The sequence below is a fragment of the Miniopterus natalensis genome, chromosome 12 (genome assembly GCF_054644295.1).
Source record: "Miniopterus natalensis isolate mMinNat1 chromosome 12, mMinNat1.hap1, whole genome shotgun sequence".
Classification (NCBI taxonomy): Eukaryota; Metazoa; Chordata; class Mammalia; order Chiroptera; family Miniopteridae; genus Miniopterus; species Miniopterus natalensis.
The window spans coordinates 47,639,021-47,665,337 of NC_142092.1; the positions used below are offsets into that span (position 1 = coordinate 47,639,021).

The 26,317-nt window shown below is 43.9% G+C and overlaps 1 protein-coding gene across 5 annotated transcripts in view; it reads left to right on the forward strand.

The window, feature by feature from the left end:
* UNC13B (unc-13 homolog B) overlaps positions 1 to 26,317 on the forward strand; it is a 144,701-nt gene that overhangs the window by 112,877 nt on the left and 5,507 nt on the right. For 2 of the 5 annotated variants that reach the window (XM_016222928.2, XM_087822758.1), the window contains 22 exons: positions 893 to 967; positions 1,468 to 1,687; positions 5,861 to 6,088; positions 6,702 to 6,843; positions 8,510 to 8,679; positions 9,105 to 9,220; positions 9,541 to 9,704; positions 12,271 to 12,421; positions 13,878 to 13,946; positions 15,391 to 15,480; positions 15,800 to 15,928; positions 20,914 to 21,041; positions 21,666 to 21,751; positions 23,008 to 23,134; positions 23,394 to 23,490; positions 23,713 to 23,856; positions 24,155 to 24,232; positions 24,742 to 24,819; positions 25,061 to 25,149; positions 25,389 to 25,541; positions 25,667 to 25,955; positions 26,151 to 26,231. In XM_016222928.2, the coding sequence (XP_016078414.1) occupies positions 893 to 967; positions 1,468 to 1,687; positions 5,861 to 6,088; positions 6,702 to 6,843; positions 8,510 to 8,679; positions 9,105 to 9,220; positions 9,541 to 9,704; positions 12,271 to 12,421; positions 13,878 to 13,946; positions 15,391 to 15,480; positions 15,800 to 15,928; positions 20,914 to 21,041; positions 21,666 to 21,751; positions 23,008 to 23,134; positions 23,394 to 23,490; positions 23,713 to 23,856; positions 24,155 to 24,232; positions 24,742 to 24,819; positions 25,061 to 25,149; positions 25,389 to 25,541; positions 25,667 to 25,955; positions 26,151 to 26,231 (2,904 nt within the window). The remainder of the gene's footprint in view (positions 1 to 892; positions 968 to 1,467; positions 1,688 to 5,860; positions 6,089 to 6,701; positions 6,844 to 8,509; positions 8,680 to 9,104; positions 9,221 to 9,540; positions 9,705 to 12,270; positions 12,422 to 13,877; positions 13,947 to 15,390; positions 15,481 to 15,799; positions 15,929 to 20,913; positions 21,042 to 21,665; positions 21,752 to 23,007; positions 23,135 to 23,393; positions 23,491 to 23,712; positions 23,857 to 24,154; positions 24,233 to 24,741; positions 24,820 to 25,060; positions 25,150 to 25,388; positions 25,542 to 25,666; positions 25,956 to 26,150; positions 26,232 to 26,317) is intronic. The other 3 variants (XM_016222930.2, XM_016222931.2, XM_016222929.2) reach the window with 3 other exon arrangements.

Consider the following 26,317-nt stretch of genomic DNA (forward strand, 5'->3'; position numbering starts at 1 on the left):
ACTATAGGGAAGAACCTCTCAGTTGCCTCTGAAGGTTTTTTTTGTTTTATGCCCTGGGGGAGCTTTAACATCATGTTGTTCCTTTTTCTGCTTTCCTCTGCACAGGCAATGGTGAGTGTCTCCAGAGTCCTTTTCTAACCTCTATAAGAGTACATATCTCAAACTACCTGGCCCCTCCTAACTGTTCCTTCTGCTTAGACTGATATTTTAATTCTTTCCTCCCAGTGTCCACTGCATTAGGGAAACTATGTGCCTCTCCATGGGCTGCCCTTAAAGCTTGGGCTCAGCATATGTGGGACCCCTCTATATAAGAGCCTGGCAAGCAGGGCAGCCCTAACTCTCATGCTCAACCCCTTGCCCTGCTTGATTTGACTGAGGGTACATTGCCTCTTTCACTTGTCTAGTCCCCTGCTCATTTGAGCTGCTGACCTCTACAGCCACCTGGGATTGTGTGGGTGTGGTGTGGGGATGGATGATAGCATGGGATCATTCTCAGGATGGTTCTTGAATGTAACTATGATGGAGTTGTGTGTTTATTCTATTCTTAATGACCTACTTCCTACTGTAATTCTAAATTCTTCATTTTTCTTTGCTTTTCCATAAACAAGGGGTAAGATACCTAAAAATAGTGAAGAAAGAGAAACTCTTTGGATGATAGGTACCCTGAGAGAAATGCTGTTCTAATATTGTTAGAACAGTCTTCTGAGGACCTTGGGTTTGGATCTTAGCCTGGAATGCTGTTATCTATTACCTGTGGGCAGTCCCTGTGAATGATGGTAAAAATAGAAGGCAGTAAGTTATAGTCGGTTTGCTTTGGTCACTGAAACTCCCTTCCCAGGACTTTGTCAGTCCTTGGTGGTAGCCAGGACTGAGAGCAGGTCTTCTCTTACAGTCATTGGTCCAGTCCCGAAAGGCAGGGATTACTTCTGCAATGGCTACCCGCACCTCTCTCAAGGATGAAGAGCTGGTAAGTGACCCAGGGGCTTTCATGAATCCATTGGCCTAAAGATCTAGCCATCTACTGCTGATCATCTCTATAGCCATACTAATTGAGAATTCAAGAGTATTGGGCATACATCGTTAATGGAACAGATAGATAGCATTGGGTCTCAGTCTTCCACACTGGGAAAGGCAAGGGTCCAGGCCAGGGGTAAACCCAAGTCTTGTGTGAGCATGTGACCACTGAACTTGGGGTATTATAGTGGGTCTGGTACCCCCCGTTTCCCAAGAAAGCTTGAATGCTGGGACAAGGCTCAGACCCAGTATTCAGGTGAGACCTGTCTTGCATGACCAGGAGCACAGGACATTTGGGGGCTTCTTTCTGCCAGGCTGGGCTATGTGCTGGGTCAATCTAGAGCATCTTCTCCACTACCAAGGGGAAGCCTGGGTCTTGATTGCCCGACAAGGTCTCAGTTCTGGTATCTCCCGGCGGAGACCTAAAGTCACTGGTGGGTATGTGTCTTTCAGAAATCCCATGTGTATAAGAAAACCCTACAGGCCTTAATCTACCCCATCTCGTGCACCACACCCCACAACTTTGAGGTCTGGACTGCCACTACCCCAACCTACTGCTATGAGTGTGAAGGCCTGCTCTGGGGCATTGCCCGGCAGGGCATGCGCTGCAGCGAGTGTGGAGTCAAGTGCCATGAGAAGTGCCAGGATCTGCTCAACGCCGACTGCCTACAGCGTGAGTGCTCCTGCGGAATGTGGGGTGGGGAGCATGGGCAACAGGACCTCTCCAAAGTAATCTGTCAGCCAAGAGCTAGGATGGCTGGACGTCATTCCTCCAGTCTACCTGATTCTGAAGCTCTTTCCTTTTCAGAGAATGTAGGATCCTGAGTCAAGGGGCATTGCCTTTCCAAATAACAGGTTTTATAACACCCTCTTAAGCACCTTTAGGAAGAATTATTTGAGCTTTCTGTGGCCCTTTGGTGGAACTAGAATCTCCTCAGGATTCAGATGATCCCAGAGGCTGCTCTTGAGCAGTGTACACACTACAGTGACCACAGTGCCCAGATGGCTAGAGCATGTTTAATTGGGGACCAAAACTAATGAAGAGAGAGAATTTTGTGAGGTTCCAGCCTTTGGAGAGGAACTTCCTGAGGTCTAGACCCTAGGATCCAAGAAAGGAAGCATTTATTCCTTGCTTATAGATGCAGCTTTTAAACAACAGTGCCAGGAACAGAAGTTTCAAATGGATCAGGCAGAGGTCCTGGAGGAGAATGTGTTAGAAACCCAAGGCCCTGACTAAATATGTGTTCTTTGCTGCCTTCATAGGGGGTGGGGGAAGGAAATATCTGTCTTGTTTTTGTTTTGGAGGTGGTAGCATTCCACATTCTTGTCTCCTTGCTCTGCTCCTGCCAGACCCAGGGGTGGGGATTGGAAAAGCAGTTTCTCACCGCTCCATGTGTCACTCAGAGCCAAGCCATAGCAATGAAAGCTTTAATGATTATGGTAGGAGAAAGGAACGTCACCTTTAGGCTCACAAGCCTTTCATTATCTCAAGGAAAGATATGTGACATAAAATGGACCTAGGAAGAGGCCTTGAGGAATTATTCACTTAAAATGTCCTTCTTTGAAAACTATAGGCAGTAAAATTTCGGACAGCTCTCATAGCAATATTTTTTCTGATACATCTCCTTGGGCAATGAAAACAAAAGAGAAAAATAAACAAGTGGGACTACATCAAACTGAAAACTTTTTGCACAGTAAAGGAAACCATCAACAAAATAAAATGAAAAGCAAAAGAGGAAAAAAAGAAAAAACTATGTTCTCCCACTGAATAAGAGAACATATTTGCCAATGATACATCTGATAAGGGATTAATAACCAAAATTTATAAAGAACTTGTAAAAGTCAAAGTCAGAAAACCTAAATAATCCAATTTAAAAATGGGCAAAAGACCTGAATAGTCACTTCTCCAAAAAGGACATACAGATGGCCAATAGACATATGTAAAAGATGCTCAACGTCACAAATCATCAGAGAAATGCAAATTAAAACCACAATGAAATACCACCTCATACCTGTCAGAATGGCTATCATCAATAAATCAACAAACAACAGTGTTGATGAGGATGGGGAGAAAAGGGAACCCTTGTGCCCTGTTGGTGAGAATGCAGACCGGTGCAGCCACTGTCGAAAGCAGTATGGCGTTACCTCAAAAAATTAAAAATGGAGCTACCATTTGAACCAGCAATCCCACTTCTGGGAATATATCCTAAGAATCCCAAAACACCAATCAGAAAGAATATATGCACCCCTATGTTCATAGCAGCATTATTTATAATAGCTAAGATCTGGAAACTGCCCAAGTGCCCATCAGTAGATAAGTGAATAAAAAAAGCTGTGCCACATTTGCACAATGGAATACTATGCAGCTGATTAAAAATAAAAAAGAAAGAAAGAAAGATCTCACCCTATGGGACACCATGGAAAAACCTGGAGAGTATTATACTAAGCGAAATAAATCAGTCAGAGAAAGGCAAGTACCATATGATTTCACTCATATGTGGAATCTAATGAGCAAAATGAACTGACAAGCAAAATAGAGACAGACTCAGATAGAAAGCAGGCTGACAGCTGCTGGGGGAGAGCAGTGGAGTTGGGGAGCTGGAAGGGGGTTGGTGAAGGGATTGAACAAAAAAGAAAAAAAAGGAAAAACTCATGGACACAGACAATAGTGTGATGATTGCTGGGGGCCGGGGAAGGAGGTGAAGGAGGGTATAGAGAGGGTAAATGGTGATGGAAGGAGACTTGACTTGGGGTGGTGAACACACAATGCAGTGTACAGAGTATGTGTTGTGGAATTGTGCACTGAAATCTGTATAATTTTGTTAACTAGAGTCACCCTATAAATTCAATAAAAAGGAAAAATAAATAAAATACAATGCCAAAAAAAGAAGAAGAAAAATGTCCTTCTTTGAAGAGCCCTAGATTGGTGCCAATGGCATGACTACAGTAGACATGAAGAGACAGGTAGAACAAATCAGTGGAAGAGATGGGGCTCTGAAAAGGTGGCCTGAAGATGAATGCTTGTGATGACTGCCCAAACCCATCACGAGGGGGTGTCAGGCACAGGTGCCAACAGGTCCTTGCTTTAATTGCTAACAGCCAAGCTGGTTGCTTGCTGGAAACCTTCTGAAATGCTGTGTAAGCAAGGGTGTCAATCATCTCCTCAAGGGCCTTTCAGAAGTTCCAAGCCAAGGAAATAGCGTTGCATGGGATATACTAAATGGATGCAGCCCAGGTCAATTTATCAGCAAATATCTTCTACCTAAGTATTCTATAAAGCATAGTGTAATGAAATGCCCTTTTATGGGCCTCCCTGGACAGAAAATCTGCTTGCCATCCTCCCAGGTTTACGATGCAGATGTTGGCCTTTATTTTTTGCTCCAGGTTTTGTAGTAAAGGCCTAAGCCTTTGGAGACTAGAGAGAGGTAAGAGGCAGTCTGCAGGGCCAATAAAGCTGAAGGATGGTTTCTAAGAAGCCTGATTGATGAAATACACTGGAGGAGTCTGTTCTTTCATAATTCTTAGGGCATCAGGGAAAGCCTGCTAGTCTTTGAGATGAATTGGCTAGGGTCACTGCCAGTGATGATGGCCTTCGCCATCCTGCTAAAATAATGATGGTAGTAATAATAATAGTGACCATTTATTGAGTACCTACTAGGTGTGAGGCATTGGGCTAGATGCTTTATACGTGTTGATGTAATGCTTCATACCACCCTGAGAGAAAAGTGCTGTTTTCTTCTCTTAAAAGAAACCAGTTTACCAGTTTACTCAGCTAGGAGTAGTGGATTCAGGATTTGAACTTAACTCTATCTGGCCATACTTTTTTCACCATACCACACTATTTTCTGAGATTAAAGGCACTGGAGCCATGGGACAGAAACTGTGTGCTGTGACCAGCTCTGGGGTTTGTATCATAGCTCGGAAGTTGGATGAGATTGGTGGAGATGTCATGCCCACCCACCACCCCTCTATGGTAACTGAGCTATCCCTTGGTGATATTTGAGCATTAGACTTGAAAGGTGTATCTCTCTCAACCACCATGTAAGTGGAAAAAAGACAAAGCCAACTGCAGTCTGAGCTACATTTTTTTGTTTCCTTATTTTTTGATGAAAAATTTAATATATACCAACATAGAATAATATAATAAACCCCCCATGACATTTATCAAGTTTTTACTACCCTTTGCATTGCATTTTGTTGTGCATTTTTTTGTTTTTATAGTTTTAAAAATATATATATATCTTTATTGATTTCAGAGAGAGGAAGGGAGAAGGAGAGAGTTGAAATATCAATGATAAGAGAGTCGTCATTGATTGGCTGCCTCCTGCATGCCCCTTACTGGGGATCAAGCCCGCAACCTGGGCATGTGCCCTCACCGGGAATCGAACTGCAATCTTCTTGATCCTAGGTCCATGCTCAACTGCTGAGCCATGTCCGGCCGGGCTGAACTGCATTTTATTTTTTTATTTTATTTTTAATTTTTAAATATATCTTTATTGATTTCAGAGAGAGGAAAGGAGAGGGAGAGAGAGAAATAGAAACATCAATGATGAGAGAGTCATTGATCAAGCCCACAACCAGGGCATGTGCCCTGACTGGGAATCGAACCCCGATCGCCTGGATCCTAGGTTGATGCTCAACCATTGAGCCATGCCTGGCCAGGCCGAACTGCATTTTAAACTCCAGCAGTCCTCATAAGTGATTCGCTTTTCCCAGGGATATCCCAGTCTTCCTGAGCTTCTCCCACTCCTCAGTGACCTCTCCCAGGCTCCATTCCTCAGCCTGACCCTTAATCTTATAGATGGCCTGTTGGTTACTTTACTTTCTGTCTCTTGCCATCCTTCAGGGGCTGCAGAAAAGAGCTGTAAACATGGAGCTGAGGACCGGACCCAGAACATTATCATGGCCATGAAGGACCGTATGAAGATCCGAGAGCGGAATAAGCCAGAGATCTTTGAAGTTATCCGGGATGTCTTCACTGTGAGCAAAGTTGCCCATGTGCAACAGATGAAGACAGTGAAGCAGAGTGTGCTGGATGGCACCTCCAAATGGTCAGCCAAGATTACTATCACTGGTGAGCAGGCCAAAGTGTGAGGAGACAAGAAGCCCTGGGCTATGGGGAGGAGCCTAGGGAAGAAGTCACCTAAGTGTGAGGGAGCAAGGGGCTGGGGAGAAAGAAGACAAAACTGAGGGAAAGAGGAAGGGCCTCATCATGAGGCCATGGTTCTAGGGGGCTGGGAGAGGTAAGACTGGCACCTATAAACAATATGAGTGATAATAGAAGGATTTGGTAACAATCTGATATTAAAGACATGGTTAACAATCTGATAAGAGCTGGGGGTTGGAAAAAGGGGACTGGTAGGAGATCAGGGAATAGTTTATTAGCTGAGTGGTTTATTAGCTGAGTGGTGTGGTTGAAGCGTGCATAAATCAGAGGTAGTAAGGAACAGTTCAGGGATAAGTGGTCAGGGTTTTGATGGGGAGCTTGGATTCTTGGACTAGGCTTTGAAGGAAAGGCTAGTGGCTTAGGACAAGGATAGATTTGGAGGAGTGAGAAGATTAGGGTTCCTGTGCAAGAAGCAGAGAAAGGCTTCTCTAAGATGGAGAACATATGAGTCCTGCTATGGAGGATTTCTGACTTCTGGGGCATACTCTGAAGTCTCCTCCTCTTTGTATTTGGGTTGCAGTGGTGTGTGCCCAGGGCCTACAAGCCAAGGACAAGACAGGATCCAGTGACCCTTATGTGACTGTTCAAGTAGGCAAAACCAAGAAGCGTACCAAGACCATTTTTGGGAACCTGAATCCTGTTTGGGAGGAGAAATTCCATTTGTAAGTCACAGAGGTCTTTGTCTTACCCGGGATTATGTGTATTTGGGGAGCAACATTAACTGTTAACTGCTTGGCCCCTAAGAGGGATTGGACAGAGGCAGTGGAGAAAACCCATTTCTCACATGCTTTAGTTGGGCAGTGGACATTTTTTTTCTGGTTCTCTTCTCATGGACTGTTGTATCAGGATTACTGTACTCAAGCCTTATCTTAACTAGGGTTATTAAAGGGGCCTCTGGACACTTCATACTGCTTTTTATAGCATTAGAAAGGTTTTACTACTGCTCAGTGACAGAGCCAGGGACTGACCACCCTGTTGTGTACCTCCCAGCACTGCCACCCTGCCTAGGAAGGGTTAGGGTCTTCTGGGGAGTGGGGAAGGAATGTCCTTGTCCTACAACTGGATAATTCTGGCTTGAAGGAAGAAAACTGTGGTCTGGGGAAGTTTTCAGTTCACCTAAAAGGATTCTGCTTTTCTTTCTGCCTCAGCTTCCCTTACCCCTACCCCACTAATTCTTTTTTTATTATCTCACTTTATTAGACTGTTTTATAACATAGTAAGGAGTGGTTGTTGAAAGCTCTAGCCTGGAACTTGGACAAATATCTGGAGAATCCAGATACTTTGTCACACCCCTAAGGTCCAGGACCAGGACTTTGAGTCTGAATGAGCGAAGCAGGCTGGCCCTATAGAGACCTTCTGTTGGCTCCTTGGATTGGGGCCTAGTAAAATCATTCTCCAATCCAGAGGCAACAGTTACTAGAGGAGCACTTGTTTCTTTGAGAATTTGAATGGTTCTTGCTTGAATCCATATGATTTATTCTAAATGAATTGACTCTTGTCAATTTTTCCCACTTTTATCCATTTAGTAAGCCATTCATCAAAGCCCTTGTTCTGCACAAGACACTGTACATGATGTGAGTTAGACAGGCAGTCCCTGGCTTCAAGAAGCTCATTGTTGATTTATTATTTTTCAGTACACCAGTAGTTATACTATTATATTTTAATGAATGTACAAATATATTATGAGAGGACAGAGAAAGGAGCAGCAAATTCTACCAAGTACAACCTTTGGGTGAGACAACAGGACCCAGAAAGCACCTGTTTGGGGAAAGTGAGATGGAGGGGGATCCTGGGCAAACTCCCTTCACCAAAGCAAACACCAAAGAAGAAATGACCATTCAAGTGGGTATTAAAGAATGATAGAAGTTCACCAAGCACATACTTAAATAGATGGAGGAGCTAGATAGAAAGCTAAGCAGATATGACAAGGTGGACATACCGTGAACATTAACACCGTTACTAACTCTGGAGAGGGAACTAGCAGTTGCTTCCTAGGGCTCTGCAGCATCCATCCAGCTGTTTTCCTCTTGGTGCTGTTGATACAGCTAGCTACACAGGAAATCAGAATTATCCTTGATTACTTCCCCCCCCTTTTTTTTTGTGGTCCCAAGGCAACAAGGACTGGATAATGGTACACAGAGCCACCAAGAATGAAGAATGAACAGCCATTTGCTGGGATAGCTTGACTCACTTGGAGCTTTAGTACCACTGTTCTCTAATTCCTTCTCTTCTTCTGCAGGGCCTCAAGTGTAAATGAAGCTTTGGGAGGGAACTGGAATGGGGGCTGCTGGGTCTGTACCTAACAGAGCCTGCCTAATTCTGTCACAGTGAGTGCCACAACTCTTCTGACCGCATTAAGGTTCGTGTGTGGGATGAGGATGATGACATCAAGTCAAGAGTAAAGCAGCGGCTGAAGCGAGAGTCTGATGATTTCCTTGGCCAAACCATCATCGAGGTTCGGACACTGAGTGGCGAGATGGATGTCTGGTACAACTTGGGTGAGGAAACAGGACCAGAGAAAGTTGGTGGGAAGGGAATGAGGAACTTGGGGAAAACCCTGTCTCCCAAAACTCAATCGCTAAAGCGTACCTGTAGACAGAACCTGCCTTACCTGCTGAGAAGTGACCATGGGTAGAGATGGGGGACAGAGGAGTGGGTGTGGCAGGAACTCACTCTGGCTGGATGGTCTCCAGATTTCAGAAAGCCCTTTAATCTTCACACTCATCCCAGTGCCTTTAGCTCCCTATTCTGCTAATGGAATAGGAGAATTCCTATTGGAAATATTTGGGGTGTTTGTGGACTATGTGGTCACTGGAGTGAGTTCATCCTGTTAGGTGACCGCTTGAGTCAATACCCAGGGTGGGGACTGCCACACTGTCTGTAGTTGCATTGGTATCAATCTCCAGTCTCCTTTCCTTCCTAGAGAAGAGGACAGACAAATCAGCCGTCTCAGGGGCTATTCGACTACAAATCAGTGTGGAAATCAAGGGGGAGGAGAAGGTAGCCCCGTATCATGTGCAGTATACGTGTCTCCATGAGGTGAGCAAGACCTTGGTAGATGGGGTGCCAGAAAGCAGTGCTGGGAGGGGCCTGTGATAATGAATAGGATTGCTAGGTGGTTGAAAACTTGGGGCTTGTTTTTTATTTTATCCTTGGCTAACTGTGCTATTGGACAGCCTAAGTAACAGCCCCAGCCTCAGTTCTCTTTCACAAATGTGAAAACAGCCTACTGGGGCCACAGGAGCTACTGGGTGATGACTTGAAGGGCAAAATTTCTGTGGAACCCTGGGCTTTGACACCAGATTTTGTTTTTGTTTTTAATATATATTAAACTCCTTTCTTTGCTCTGTCTCCTGCAGAACCTTTTCCATTACCTCACAGACATTCAGGGCAGTGGAGGAGTCCGGATCCCTGAGGCCCGAGGAGATGATGCCTGGAAGGTGTACTTTGATGAGACTGCCCAGGAAATTGTGGATGAATTTGCCATGCGCTATGGCATCGAATCCATATATCAGGCCATGACGTGAGACTCCCCTGGGGCTTTGGGTTGTGGCTACTAACCCCTAAGGTAGCTAATGAAGGCACAATGACAGGGTAGACAGGTCCTTAGCAGGGTAATATCAGTGATTCACTGCTTTCCTCTCACTGCTTTCCTCTCTGAGGTGGGTATATGCCCCAAGGCAAAAAGGGTATACCTATAAAGGGAATGTGTTTATCAGTGACTCAGGAAGAAAGTATTTGTCTGTCTTCCCCAGAGTTCAGACATAAGAAGGGAAAAGGACACAGGAGGGTATGCAAGGACAAACCTGCCTAAACATCACAGGCCTGCGGAGATAGGGCATGTGTGTTCATGTATATGTATGTGACAGACCAGCTTTCTTAGGTTGGTGTGGATATCGGAGAGGGCACTTAACTGTAGGGAAAGCAGCTGAGTCTGGAGTTGACCAAGACTCCTATAACAGAAATTCCCATCTACTGTGAGAAGAGTGTAGTTTGTGTATTAGTGAGGCTGCACAGAAAGCAGCCCTAGGTAAGCAGAGAGTAGCTGTTGCCCTGGCTGTGCTCATATATTCTGCAAACTTTTATTGAATTCCTTCTATGTGCCACACATTAGGTGCTGAGAACACAAAGATGTGTATATTAGGGCCTCTGTGCTTGGGAACTCATTCTAGCAGGAGAGACAGACCAGTAAACAAACAATTACAAATATAATATGATAAGTGGTATGGTAGAAGTAATCACAGAGTATTATGAGAGCATCTGAATTTTAGGGGAGGCTTGTGAGGGAAGCCATTAAAGAGTTGACACTTGAACTGAATCTTGAAATACAGAAAAGGAGGGAGGGCGTTTTTGGTAGGGCATTTCCTGAGGTGCTACGATACATCAGAGCATAGAACATTCAAGGAGTTACAAGAAGTTCAGTATAGACAGAGAGAAGAAATATGGTGAGGAATGAGATTTAAGAATGGCCCTGCTGACATTCTTACTCTGTTCACTCTCCCTAGATGATCTTATCCCAACCTGTGACCTCAGCCACTACTTTTGGGCTAAGGGCTCCCAGATCACTTTCTCCAAATCACGCCTTTTCCTGAATATCAGATCCATTTTCAGCTGCTTCCTGGGTATCCCCACAGGCAGTATAAACTCAGTGTGGCTAAATTCCAAATCAACATCAACCTCCACAAATATGCTTATCTTTCTATATTCTCTGTTTTAGTAAGTGGAATGATTTTCTATGCAGTTGTCCAAAAACATTTAGGAATCAGCCTAAACTTTTCTTTCTTACTTACTACTGTACCTTTAACTCCCAATATCCAATCTCTAAAACCTCTAGATTCTATCTCCCAAAAATGTTTTTAATCTATCACTATTACTATAGCTCAACAATAATGATGATGATAATAATAACAACTTCTATGTAGCATTTCCTTATGTACCAGGCACTAGTTTAAGCACATTATGAATGTTAACTCACTTAATACTCATAATTAACCCTATGAGGTAGGTATCATTATAAACAGACATAAAGAACTTTTAAGTAATTTGTCCAAGGTGAGTGAATGGTAGAGGTGAGATTCAAACCCAGAATCTGACTCTAGAGTGTGTGCTCTTAACCATTTTTCTGTTCTATTTAGTGCTTTATTGCTTCTTTTCTGAATTATTGCAGTAACTCTTCAACTGATCTTTCTGTCTTATTCTTATCTTTGTCCTAGTCTTCTTTCCAATTTATCATCAAAGGGGCCTTTCTGAAAGACTAATCTGGTCACACTATGCCTTTGCTTAAAAATTTACTATAACATTTAGGATAAACTCTTTTATTATCTATTCTCTACCTACTTCTCTCTCATTTCTTGGTATTCCTCTATCAAACACCTGAACAATAGCCAACTGATGTTTCCCAAATAAATCACTCTGTCATGAATATCTTTGTCTTTCCAATGCAATTTCCCCTTGTCTATACATTTCTCCATTTGATTAATTCTTACTAATCCTTTAAGGCTTATTTCAACCATCTCTTCTTTGGGAAGCCTTTTTCTAATCCCTTCCAATCCCCAACCATTCTGATTTAGGTGATTTTCCTGTATGTTTCCACAGTGTTTTTGCATAGCATACTTTGGATTATTGACTTACTTTCTAACACTTGTTTTCTTTGCCAAGCTATCACATCTTTGTTTTTTTATGTGTTTTTTAATCTTCCCCCGAGGATATGTTTATTGATTTTTTTTAAGGACAATGGAGAGAGAGAGAGAGAGAAACATCGATGTGAGAGAGAAACATTGATTGGTTGCCTCCAGTATGGGGCCCTAACTGGGAATTGAACATGCAACTTTTTGGTGTACAGGACAGCGCTCCAACCAACTGAGCCACCCAGCCAGGGCCAGGCTATTACATCTTTGTATTCTAGCACTTAGCACAGGGCCTGGCACATGGTAGGCATTCATTGAATGTATATTTGAATAAATAAACTATGAAGATCCTTTTATATCAAGGTGGTTGGAAGCTTCATACACATCAATGAGATCTTTTAATTACTTGGCTTCTGCTGCAAGCCCTGAAGAGTCTTTGAGGCTGAGGGTGCTGTTTTTTAGGCACTTTGCATGTTTGTCATCCAAGTACATGTGTCCTGGTGTGCCAGCAGTGATGAGCACCTTACTGGCCAACATCAATGCCTACTATGCCCACACAACTGCCTCCACCAATGTCTCTGCATCTGATCGCTTTGCAGCCTCCAACTTTGGGGTGAGTGTGATGTAAAACATATCTACCCATTTGTTATCAATTAATAAAGTTTGATTTTTTAATGATCAGTACTGTAAAGTTGGTTGATGAGCCTAAAGTTCAGATAGATGCCACCTAGGTAGGTGAACTTATTTCCTCATGAGTATGCAGACTATGCTAATAGGCTCTTCTTATTTCAATATGGAAATGTGGACTTACTAATAGACTCTCCTCAGACACAGATAAATGAAAGAAAAATAGCACCACTATGGTTTGGGGGGCGCACCTGGGCTCAGGTAGAACCTTGTTAGGCCAAGAATGTGGCTGAGTCTCCATGTTTCTTAGTCTTGCAGGTCCACAAATGGAGCTTACTTAATATTACTCAGTCTCTCTCTGAGAGATTCGTACTACTTAAGTTCACATGAGACTGTTGTCTAAGCAAGGATACCAGTGTATACTGAGCCTATCCCTTTTCTAGTGTTTGGACTATTTTCTCTATTCAGTTTGTGCTCTTTCCTATGTTAAGGTACTTGAGAAGTTGAATCTTTACACAGAATGTCACCTGACATAACTTCAATATAAAGTGGATGAAATACATTTCACCCACCACAAAGATTACCTCTTTAGGCATAAAATTATGGATACCCCCAAATCTACTAGGTCTCTGAGCCCTGTTTATGGTACTAGCAACTTTTTCTTGTTATTAGAGCCTTTCTGTAGATGAATTAATATCATTGATTAAGCCAGTCAAATACTTATTTCATTCTGTCACATGCCATTATATATATATTGACTTAATATCTAAAGATACATAATATAATCAATATAAGAGTTCTGAGAGTGATGTGCCACACAGCCTATAGGCATGTGATTCCACATTTAATTGTACCTTTTCTATAAAAATAAACTATTAAAATAGAATGTTTTATAAACTGAGGGAAATGATGTGGGTGTGGTTTAAAGAGAAACCCACTCAAGACAACCTGATCACCTTCCATATGCATCACTCTTTCTGCCTCCCATCATTACTGCTAGGCTGTGGCTATTTAACATGTTTGAGCTACCCCAAGATAAGTTAGGAGACCACAAACTCAGGAACAAGTTAGAGAATGTTTGGAGTTTCCCTTTATTTGACTAAGATGAGTTAGAGTTTCAAAGGGATGGAGGTGCACTCTCTGGTCATCTCCTGTTGACTCTTGTATAGAAAGAGCTGTTTTCCCTCCCAGGGACTTCCTTTCTACTTGTCAGTGGAGAAGATTCCTCAGTTTGAGACAGAGCTGCTAAGAGATGGAACAGGGACCATCAATTTTATTTCTTCCTTACATGTTGTTATTCTCCTCAGGAGCAGGGATGGGATATGATGTGTCCCCAGCCCGATGTCTCCTCCTCACCCAGAGATGGCTCTGTTTCTTTATAGTCTTAGGGGCTCAGAAACAGATTATTTCTCTTTTCCTTGTTATTTGTTTCCCACTCTCAGAAAGAGAGATTTGTGAAACTACTGGACCAGCTGCACAACTCCCTGAGGATTGACCTCTCTACATATAGGGTGAGTGAAGACATGGCTGTGGGGTGGGGTAACAGATAGTATTAGCTCAGTCTAGAGAGACTGCTGGCGCCAATCTTGGCTATAAAGATTGAAGGCAAGGAAAATTGGTCTGTGCCATCACACCCATGTGCATGGCCAATGCTACTGACACCTGTGGTTTTGCAAACTCCAAGGACCGTGCAGTGTATAAATAGCAGCAGGTGTGGCTGCTTTTTAAAGACAATTGGCTTTCCAACTCCACTCACAGTACTCCACCAAATTCTCTGATGACATTCTAATTAGGGAGTCTCCTGAGGATAATCTCTTCCCAGAATGCCCTTTAAAAATTAGATAATTATATTTCCTTCTTGCATTATTCCATATTCTCCTCATTTTCCAGGGTAGGTGTGAGAATCCAGCTAAGGGGGAAAGAGAGAGAGAAACTTAGCTTGGGCAAGTAATTTGTAGTGCAAGTCATATCCATTCCTAGGATGGAAGGAAGAAATAGATATAGTAGGAAGGTGGGTACCTGTGATGGAGCAGGACAGAGAAATGGGCAATTTTAAAATTCTTCCTAAGTTAAATCTTAGAATGGCTTCATTACTTGCTTTAAAGTGCTGTAAATTTCCAGAACAGGCAATATACCCACATTAAAAAGAAAGTATAAAAGTAACCTTGAAGTAAAAATGAAATGAGATTTTAATTATCTGTAATTCTGAATGTCCTCCATTTGCACGAATAATGGAGAGTTGACTGTATATCTTATAGTTGGCATATAAGTAGTTATTTGAAGGTTTAACAAAGCAGCCGTTAAAATGGAGAGTGGCTCAACATCTCCTTTCAGCTGTCCCTGGCAGCTTCTTCCTAGAACATGCCAAAGAGAATGAAGTGAGGCAAGGTGGGAAGGTCCTAAGGAACTGGCTCCAAAAGCAGTTCTGCTCAGAGCTCTGCCATCTGCTGGCTCCAGAGCAGAGGAATAGCTGGGACCCACTGTACAGAAAATACAGGTCTTGGATCTCAGTCTGGTATATAGTGTGGCTATACTTATATTCCAGGATATACAGTTAGATTGTAACTTTTGAAGAACTCATTGTTTCGGTGTAAGAATCTTCACCCCAAAAAAGTGTGTGTGTGTGTGTGTGTGTGTGTGTGTGTGTGTGTGTAAATGTGTGCGTGTATCTGTGTGTTCATTTGTGCAAATGCACACACATTGCATGGGGAGTAGAGCTGGGGGTAGGAGGCGTTGCTTTCTGGGCTGGGGATTATTAACCCCTGCTTTCTGGCAAAGGCCTGTCTATGTCAATGGAAAACAGGGAGACCTGTAATATTAGAGCTTTTTTGTCCATCTCAACTAGAGAAAATTCTAGTGGGTAGCAGTTAGGAAAGCTTTTGATTTCATTGCTTCTGGAAGGGAAGGCTTTCATATTTCTCTGTTCATTTTTTACATTTGCTTGATTTACAACAGAATAATTTCCCTGCTGGGAGTCCTGAGAGGCTTCAGGACTTAAAGTCCACAGTAGATTTGCTGACCAGCATCACTTTCTTCAGGATGAAGGTAAGAGATGAACTGGTCTGGGGACCTGGCCACAGGAAAAATAAGAATCATTTGGCACAGTGTGAGGCTACAGAAATCATCACCTCTAAGCCCACGTTTCCATACATCTGTTCCCTGGGTTACTTTAGTGAAGACCATGGCTCAGCAAGGATGGGCTTGCTAGTTCTCCTCATCAGCTATCTTGGCAATTTCAATCTAGGGCAGTTGTTCAGGAACCCATAGAGGGATGAAGGAATCAAGAGTAGTTTGGAGGTAGTTCTAGGAGGAGATCCCACCCAGGTGAGCAGGACCCTGGACCCATTTTTCTTTTAATTGGCAGGTGCAAGAACTACAGAGCCCTCCAAGAGCCAGCCAGGTGGTAAAGGATTGTGTGAAGGCCTGTTTGAACTCCACATATGAGTATATCTTCAACAACTGCCATGACTTATACAGCCACCAGTATCAGCTGGTAAGAGATTTGGGATCAGGTGGGACCAGCTATCAGTGGCTCTTGGAGCCTTAGCTTTTCTTTGCTGAGGTCTTGGTGGAAGAGAGCTCAGGACAAAGTCCTTAATGTTCTTGAGGGTGAATGAGTTTTGTAGGATTTGAACCATCTAGACTACGTGAGACATTTGTGGATGGACAGGGACCATTAGACCGCATGTGACACAACTGAGTTGAACAGAAGTGGCAACAGTAAGTTTTAGTTTGGTGCTAGAGAAAGGGCCAGAACTTGAGTAGTTTCAGAGGGTGAGTAGGCGAATTCGCAGTCCACCCTAGAGCCTTTTCCCCCGCCAAGGTTAATTTTATTCTGACTCATATGGATCCCTCTATGTTTCAGTCTGCCTTCCTTTGAGATCTGTAGCTGTCTCTCTGAGCTACTGGCTAATGGAAGTTCAACTTTTCCCTTTGACAACTTCTCTCTGCACTGTATAGTCTTTTGAGCTATATTGATCAGCTGAATATCACAGTTGACCCTGTCCTTCTGTAAGCCTAAGCTACTTCACCTGTTTTATGCTGGCATCCTAACTTAGTACCTGGGTGACTTTGTACATTTTTCTCGATCTTTCCAATAGTATCTCTTTTTTTCCTCATTTCAAAGCCAGGACCTTCTTCTGTGTCTGATTACTCACAGTTCCTGTCTTACAGTATCTTACAGACTACACATTTGCAGAATAGATTCCATTCAGTCCAACAAATTTGTATTGGGTGTTTGTTCTGGGCCAGGTCTGAAGAAAGCATAGTGCTCCTTCAGTTAGTTTACAGTCTCACGAGTATATGTATAACTCCAATCAAAACAGTTTGTTATAAGGACATTGAAAGAGAGATAAAACTGAAGGGCTTCCAAGGAGGAAGAAATCACTCTTGATCAGATATTGGGGAAAACTACTCAAAACAAGCAGCATTTGAGACAGACCTTGAAAAGCAGTCAGATTTGAACAGCAAATGATGGGAGGACAATCTAAATCTCTTAGATGTTTACCCTTTAGTGAATACACTCAATTTGTAATGCTTCATAGGGGCACCTGCTTCCTCACATTTCCAAATATACTTTTTGTGCCAGCCCTATGTTTAAGGCTTCGTCCTTTTAAGGTTTGTAAAAATTTCTGAAGTCCATGGGAAGTTTTACTGGGGCTCTTGTTTAGCTTACCATGCTTTGGGCTTCTCTGCTATCCATCTATGGATTCTCTCTGTTTGGGGGAAGACACTGTCCTCAACTTTGATCTTTGACCTGTGCAGGGATCTGTCTGAATATTTAGTCTCTATTCCCTATGATGAGATGAACCTAGGCTTTGAAAGGGGGCTTATAAACTATTCAGGGACTTTCTTTAGCCTTTGAATTTTGCTTACTGTTTTTTTTTTGTGTTTTTTACTTTCTCATTTTTTCACTATTCATTATTTACACTGAAGTAAATCCTTGGTATCTTTTTTGATTTCCCTGTACTGATCTTCAATCATTGGTTCATTCATCCATCCATTCCTTTAACAAACTGAGCACTGGGGATGTAAAGTTGATTAAGACACATCTCTGCCTTGGGTGAACTCATTGTTTAGTGGAGTTGGAGGCAATTACTACATTTATTGTTTTTTATTATTGTTACTATGTTTTGTTGTAGTTGTAGTTGTCTGTTACATCTATACCAGAGGTTCACAGAGTGTGCTCTGGGAGCCCAGAAGAGAGGCATCTAACCAGACCAGGGTATCAGGGGAAACTTCTCAGGAAAGGTAAAGGCTCAACCTAAATTTTAAGGAATGAGTAGGAATTAAAGAAAGGAACCAGGGAGGACGGGAACACCATATAGAGGAAATAGAATGTTTGGAGGCTCAGAATTGTGAATAAAATGGCAATTTGGAGAAGTATAAGCAATTTAATTAGGGTAGTCGCAGTGTCAGGATTTGGAGTTCAGCTATCTGGGATTGAGTCTTGTTTCTGCTATTTATAGCTACATGACCTTGAGCAAGTTATGTAACCTTACTGTCCTTCAGCCTCCTCATCTGTGAAATGAAGGTGGTGATCACTTCTACCCAATGGAGTTGTTATAAGGATTAAATTAGATAACACATGTAAAGTTCTTAGCAGAGTGCCTAGCACATAACAAGTACTAAATAAGTATTGGTAGTGATATGGTAATGGCTGCAACAGAAAAGAAATGGTAAAGTATGAATTTTAGAGAGAGGTCATAGTCTGAAGGACCTTTGCATCAAGCTATGGAGTTGGAACTTTATTGAAGGGCAGAGAATAGTGAGATTTTCCTTGCAGAAAGATTGCTGACAACTGTGTAGAAGAGGGATCTTTGAAGGTCAAAGACCAGTTAGGAGAGCCTTGAATGATAAGAGTCTGAGACAGGGTAGTGGCAGAAAATGTTAAAGGAAAAGATGTATTTCAGTGATATTAAGGAGGCATAATCTACATTCAGTGGATTCTGTCCTGGTTCCTAGTTACTTCCTGGTAATAATGCAGGCTAATTAAGGGCTGTGGAGACTTTGTGGTGACATATGGCATGCCACGTAAGAGCTCCATCCCTGTCTTCTGGGTGGTTCCAACTTTGCTTTTGTTCCAGCGGGACATAGTCATTCCGTCCTCTCTGTGGTGGCTCCTACTTGTCCTGCTGGGGTCTGAACGTAGAGTTGCTTCTCCTTTCCTGAGTGCACCATTGTGTTCCTTTAGCTCTTTCCAGTCAAGGCTCCCCCCCCCCCAGCTTTATTTAAATATAAGTGACATATAACATTGTGTAAGTTTAAGGTGAACGATGTGATGATTTGATTTTTATTACAATAAGGTTAGTTCACACAACCTCACATAATTACCTTTTTTTTGTTGTTATGGTAAGAATATTAAACCTCTACTCTCATAGCATCTTTCAAATATACAATACAGTGTTGTTAACCATAGTTACCATTCTGCACCTTAGATCCTCAGAACTTACTCATCTGTAACTGAAAGTTTGTGCCCTTTGACCAACATCTCCCATTTCTCCCACCCCTCAGCTCATGGCAACCACCATTCTACTCACTGTTTCTTTGAGTTCAATATATATATGTGAGATTATATATTCTCACCCGATTTACATTTCCACCAACAGTATTTGTCTTTTTCTCTGTCTGACTTATTTCACTTAGCATGATGTATTCAGGTTCCATACATGTTTTTATAAAGGACAAGATTTCCTTCTTTTTTTATGGCTGAATTATTCATCCTGTTTATATAACACATTTCTTTTTCCATTCATCCATCGATGGATACTTAGATTGTTTCCATGTCTTGGCTCTTGTGAATAATGCTGCAATAAACATGGGTGTGCAGATATCTCTTCAAAATAGTGATTTTATTTCCTTTGAATATATACCTAGAAGTGGGATTGCTAGATCATACGGTAGTTCTGTTTTTAATTTTTTGAGGCACCTCCATGCTGTTTTCCATAGTGGCTCTACCAGTTTACATTCCCATTGACAGTGCATCAGGGTTTCCTTTTCGCCACATCCTGGCTGGCATTTGTTATCTTTTTGGAAATTTTGATTCTAGCTGGGATGAGGTAACATCTATTGCGGTTTGGATTTGCATTTCCCTGATGATTAGTGATATTGAGTACTTCTTCAAGTACTTGTTGAGCATTTGTAAGTCATCTTTGGAGAAATGTCTATTCAAGTCTTCTGCACATTTTTTAATTTTTATTTTTTAATCCTCACCAGAGGATATTTTTTCCATTGTTTTTTCAGAAAGAGTGGGGGAGAGAGAGAGAGAAACATTGATGTGAGAGAGACACATTGATTGGTTGCCTCCCATAGGTACCCTGACTGGGGCAGGGGATCTTGCCTGCAACCGATGTAGGTGCCCTTGGCCATTACTGAATCCTGGACCCTTCAGTCCAAGGACGGACACTCTAACCACTGACCCAAACTGGCTAGGGCTGCATATTTTTTAATCAGATTTTTTTTTGCTATTGAGTTGTATGAGTTCCTTATATATTTCAAATATTACCCCTTATCAGATAAATGGTTTGCCAATATTTTGTACCATTCCATAGGTTGCCTTTTAATTTTGTTGATTGTTTCTTTTGCTGTACAGAAACTTTTTAGATTCATGTAATCCCACTTATTGATTTTTGCTGCTGTTTGTGCTTTTGATATCATCAAAAAATCTTTGCCAAGGCTGCTATCAGGAGTTTTTCCCCTGTGTTTTCTTCTAGGAGCTTTATGGTTTCAGGTCTTACATTTAAATCCTTAATCCATTCAAGTTAATTTTTGTGAGTGGTATAAGAGGGATCCAATTTCATTCTTTTGCATATGAATATCCAGTTTTCCCAACACTATTTATTAAAGAGACTATCATTTCTCCGTTGGGTATTCCTGGCTCCCCAAGGCCTTTTCTTATCCAGCTAGGCAAATAGCTTCCTAGATGTAGTTCTTCCCCCTAATCACATTCCAGAGGTTAAGGTAAGTCCTAACCCACTGAAGGTTAGGCCAACATGCATGCTAAGTCTGTTCAGTAGTTCCTACAAAATTTGAAGTAGCTTCTCAGAGCTAAGATGTGTGTGTGTGTGTGTGTGTGTGTGTGTGTGTGTGTGTGTGTGTTGGAGGGAGCAGTCAGAGGAGGGCTGCTCGTGTGGGTCACATGCAACTAGACCTACTTAGTGAGACTGGAGGAGTCACAATACATATAGCTCCTGAGGAAGGGGGACAGACATCTTGATGTCTCCAAGACTGACCGAGTTTATTAGATCAGTGGCGTGGGAGCCGGGGAGAGAAATTTTCAGGGATGAACTCTTTGTATCCAAGGACCTCCCAGTAGTCACCTCTGACATTACAGGTGTGGTTTTGTGAAAGACAGACTCTAGAAGCGTAGGTGATTCTAGAGGAAGGAGCTTTGGGAAGTGAAAGAAAGAGGAAGATTAGAGACACTCTTCACATTCTACTTTAACTCTCACTGTCTGTAACTATCTCTTCTGGAACAAGAAGCAAGAACTACCTGCAGAGGAACAAGGGCCCAGCATTCGGAATCTGGATTTCTGGCCCAAACTCATCACACTCATTGTGTCAATCATAGAGGAAGATAAGAATTCCTACACACTAGTTCTGAACCAGTGAGTATTGCCCCACTTGGCTCTGTCTGGTAGGTGGTTGGTTTGTCCATCTGTCTAACACCTCTTTCTTTCCTATCTCTATGTGTTTGCAGTGCCACCTCTTCCTCCTGTCCGTCCGTCTGTCCCTCTGTCCCTTGTATCTGTCTGGGTAGCTGTTTCTGGAGACAGGTGTGGAAACATAATGGGGGGCCCTGCCCAGACTGCACCAGCCTCCCTGGAGTGAGAGGCCTCTGGGAATAGGAGTCCCAGGGAATCCAGAGACCATGTGTGTATGTGTCTGTCTGCTGTGAATAAAGTGGGCCACCTTATAGCCCACCTCTTACCCTTTCTCCTCCAGTTTATTTAGTCTGGGCCTGCCTTTCAGCCTCAACTCCTCCTCTGGGCCTCACTTCCCTGCCTTTTGGGCATCCTTCCCTGGGCCCTCTTTGCCTGAGGGGATTCTCTGCCCCCACTTGTCCTACCACTGGCCCCTAATCCCCCTTTCTGCAGATTGAGCCTACCCCTGTTTCCTAGGCTTCTCCTCTCTTCAATAGGACCTCTAGAACTAGGAACATTAGCCTTGGGATAACTCAAATCAAATGATTCTTGCCTTGTTTTTTGACTGTGGCTCCTTCCATCATCCAGGTTTCCTCAGGAGCTGAATGTGGGAAAAGTCAGCGCAGAAGTGATGTGGCAACTTTTTGCCCAAGACATGAAATACGCACTGGAGGGTAAGGGTGTGCCCAAGGCAGTGAGCCACAGGTCCCTTGTCCAAGCAGCTGGTTTGCTGTCTCTTTCCTCTCCTAGACAACTGCAAGTTCAGGGGGAATGGTATAGCAAGAAATTAGAAGGATTTCAAGCATAGTGAATGATAGGCCTCAAGAGGTCTTGGGTGGACAAATCTTCAGCCAAAAGAATAATGTAAATGGCAGTGTTGATGTAGGTTCTTTCCTCCAGCTTTAGAGCAAGTGCCTGTTTAAGACTTCCCCAGCCCAAAAATCAGCTCCTCCCATTGGGTGTTCACAAGTGGCCCACTCCCTGGAGAAGTAGACTCTTAAATACATAGATAAGATTATTTTCTCACACTGAGGACTGCCTGGCCTGGCTTTCCTTGAAAACTTCTGGGTTGGTGTGACAAAGCACACACAATTGGCTTTAATTATTCAAATTAATGCTTCATCTATAAAGGGGGTAGATGACGAGAACTTGTGATTATGGCCACTGCTCCAGACTCTCTGGGCAAGCTATAGGTGCTCTTTGTCCTAGATTTTCTGGAACCCTCTCGAGATTCAGCTGGAGATTATGGACCCTTTCAAGTCCATAATGAGAATCCCATTTTCTATAACACGATCGCCCTTTCATCTGGCTGTGTTTCCATGGTTTCTAAACTGACTATTCTTATTTGCAAACTTCTTTGAGAGTTCATTTTTCCGTGTCTCAGCTCTGCTCTGGGGCCCCTCGGTTTATGTCAATATTCTGTTGCACCATGGCTGCTCAAGTGCAGTTTCTATCAGCTTGGGTCCACTTTGGTTTTCCCTGTCTCTGTGTGTTGTCATTGACCCATTCATGTCATGTACAGCTGCTCATCTGTGCATTTTTAAGCCTGTATTTAAGCTACTAGGATTATAAAAACTGACATCCCTCTCCAGTCCTGGACAGTCTCCCCACCAATCAGCATTAGCTCCCACATTCTTTTCTCATCTTCACCAGAGGCCAGAACCTCACTTGGCACTTCCAAAAGCCAGAGCAGGAAGACTATAGGCCTAATCTGGGAGTTTGGCTTAGTCTCTAAAGGAAGATTTAGGCCAGGCTCTTAGAGAGCAGAGTACTCACTGGTGGGGGGAAGATGGCTGTGAGGAGGTGGATGGGAGTCACCCTTTTTATAAGACATCTGATAGAGCTGCCTGACTGGTTCTGCTGCCTTGGAAAAACTCAGGAACCAGGGTCTCTACTGCAAGGACCTGACCCAGCCTCCTTCCCTAACTAGAGCATGAGAAAGACCGGCTGTGTAAGAGTGCTGACTACATGAACCTACACTTCAAGGTGAAGTGGCTCCACAATGAATATGTACGGGATCTGCCTGTCTTCCAGGGGCAGGTGCCGGAATACCCAGCGTGAGTCATCAAGTGGGCACTACGGAGGGAAGGGAAGAGGGTCCCTCTGGCTTAGGGGGTGGGCAGGACCAGTATCCTCAATTTGGTTCAGCAAGCCAGTCTTGAGACCTCCTTTTCTGGGCACTGCTGTAGAAAAAGAAAAGTGTCAAACCATGCCCTACTTCCCAGAAGATTCCAGTCTGGGGAAGCTGTCAGGCATGAGGCATATGCTAACAACTAGCTCCAGCCCCCAGCCCCCAGTTCTCTTTCCTGGCTGCAGGTGGTTTGAGCAGTTTGTCCTACAATGGCTGGATGAGAATGAGGATGTATCCCTGGAATTCCTGCATGGGGCGCTGGAACGAGATAAGAAGGATGGGGTAAGTCAGGGCCTTGGGCTGCACAGGGCTGAGGCCAGCAATTAGCTGTTAGCAAATGTTCCTGGGCTTTAGATAGATTGGCTGTTCCTGCCCTGTGGAGTCCATAAGGAGGGCTGTTGAAGGTCACTGAGCCACCCCTGTTGGGAAGAGCCTTTTTGAGCCCTGTGAACTTGGAGAAAGGTAGTGGCTGAAGATGCTGACCCTGTATGTCCCCTTCCTTAGTTCCAGCAGACATCAGAGCACGCACTCTTTTCCTGCTCTGTGGTGGACGTCTTCACACAGCTCAACCAGAGCTTTGAGATCATCCGAAAGCTGGAATGCCCAGATCCCAACATCCTTGCCCACTACATGAGGAGATTTGCTAAGGTGACCATGACCCTCCCTTTACTACCACAATACTCACAGCCTAGTCACAGGCCTGAGCTCAGTTCTTCTTCGTGGTGGCCTTCCGGTGAAACCTGGGGTTACCCCATTCTCCTTTATTTGTGTCTAGGGCAGACAGATGGGTTTGTTTCAGTGCTGTTCTGGTGTTGAGAGGGAGCTTTCTGTGAGATTCTACTTTGTTTCTATGGTGTATTGTTCTAGGATGAGAGGTGTGACCTCTCAGGCAAGATCCTCGTGGGGAGAGCTAAGGATTCCCTCTCCTTTCCTCCTCTTTTCTCAGACCATCGGGAAGGTGCTGATGCAGTATGCAGATATCTTATCAAAGAGCTTCCCAGCTTATTGCACAAAGGAGAAAATGGTGAGGATCGGGCCTTGGGACCCTTGGAGAAGGGAGTGGAAGACACCTGAATTCTTACTTTTGAAGCTGTCTCTAGAGCTGAGGGTGGGATGATGTCCCTGACTTCTGATTCCCAGCAGGGCTTCACTTGAGATTGTGCCACAGAATAAGAACTTGACCAGGAGTTCCTCTGAGCCTCCATTTGGTTCTTTATCCTCTACTAAGCTAGACCTTTGCTTGTCTCTTTTTAATTAAAAAAGGTTGAAAGATTCAAGGAGTTATAAAGGATAACTCCATGAACACCTGGGACCCACCACCCTGCTTAAAAACAGAAACATTTGCTTCTAGCCTTCGTTTACGGAGAATTGTCTGAATTGGTTCCAGATCTCAGTGCTTAGGGACAGACACATGTAATACCTGTTGTAAATATCCTGTGGCTTTTGGACTAGTGTGAGAGAGGGAGGAACCCTAGGCTGATGGGTCCTGTGCTAAAAGGAGCCAAGACTCAGCAGCTCCATCTGTCCCCAAAGCCCTGCATTCTGATGAACAACATGCAGCAACTGAGGGTCCAGCTGGAGAAAATGTTTGAGGCCATGGGAGGCAAGGAGGTAGGTCTTAGGGTTTGGGGTTGCTGTACTTTCCCTTTGTTCCTGAGCTCTCTGACCACAGAACTCTACCCTTTCCTGACTGGGTATAGGCCAGGAGTTTAGCCTGAGGTCTGGGCTGGCTTGGGCTGAGAGATTTGAGTAGGTGTTGGGGTAAAGGCCCAAGGAGGGTGCAGTGGGGGCACAGGAGGGGAGAAAAGGGTAAGAGAACCAGCTTAGCCAAGCCCACCTTCTGTGGATACAGTTGGACCCTGAAGCTGCAGACAGTCTGAAGGAGCTGCAGGTGAAACTGAATACAGTTTTGGATGAGCTCAGCATGGTGTTTGGAAACAGGTCAGTGGCCCCAAAACACACAGCCCTCAGAGCCAGATGTGGTCCCTGATGAATCCCAGATCCCCTGCCCCATACTCATTTATCCAGCTGCAGGTGTGTGGATCTTCCCACTCCTCCTCTTGGCTCTCTCTGCTGGAGCTGCACCATGAATGTTCTGGAGTAGGATTGAATAGCTGGTGCTGCTCCAGGGACAGTGTTTGTTTGGGAAGGAGAGGGCTGCACTATGGGCACATGTGTAGTTTCCAGGTGCGGATTGATGAGTGCATTAAACAAATGGCCGACATCCTGGGCCAGGTGCGGGGCCCAGGGAATGCATCACCCAACGCCAGGGCCTCAGTGGCTCAGGATGCAGATAGCGTGCTCCGACCTCTCATGGACTTCCTGGATGGCAAGTGAGTACAGTACTCAGGATTTTCCTCTGGGACAAGTAAGGCAGAGGCAATCAGACAGAGGAGCCTCTCAGGGAGGGGGGTTCTCACTCACCCACCACAGCCTTACCTGTTGCCTGGGCCTACAGCCTCACTCTCTTTGCCACCGTGTGTGAGAAGACGGTTCTGAAGCGTGTACTAAAGGAGCTCTGGCGGGTGGTCATGAACACAATGGAAAGGATGATTGTTCTGCCTCCACTCACTGACCACACAGTAAGGATACTTCCCTTCAACTTCCTTCTGCTGTCTCCCTTACCTCGCTCCATACATCCTGATCGAATTTGGAGTCTTTTTCTTTTGACTAATTCCCTCTCTGCCCAGGGAACCCAGCTGATCTTCACTGCTGCCAAGGAGCTGAGCCATCTTTCCAAACTCAAGGTACTCTAGATATGTGGGGTCCTTCTGAAGCCAGTGGTGAAGAAAGGGGCTTGCCTGTAAGGAAGGAAATTCAAGCATTAGAGACTGAAGAGGAGGGAAAGGAGAGAACCTGTAGCTGTGGGTTGGCAGGTAAGGGCAAGATTTTCATGACAGCCCCAAGCTGTCTTGACGCTGTTGCTCTCTCTGTGATTCCAGGACCACATGGTGCGAGAGGAAACACGGAGTCTTACTCCAAAGCAGTGTGCAGTCCTTGACCTCGCCCTGGACACCATCAAGGTGGAGACCTCCCCTGCCTCCAGACAGTCTTACTACCATGCCCTCTTGGCCCTGGCATTTCACTCTGCCAGACTAGGTTTCCCTCA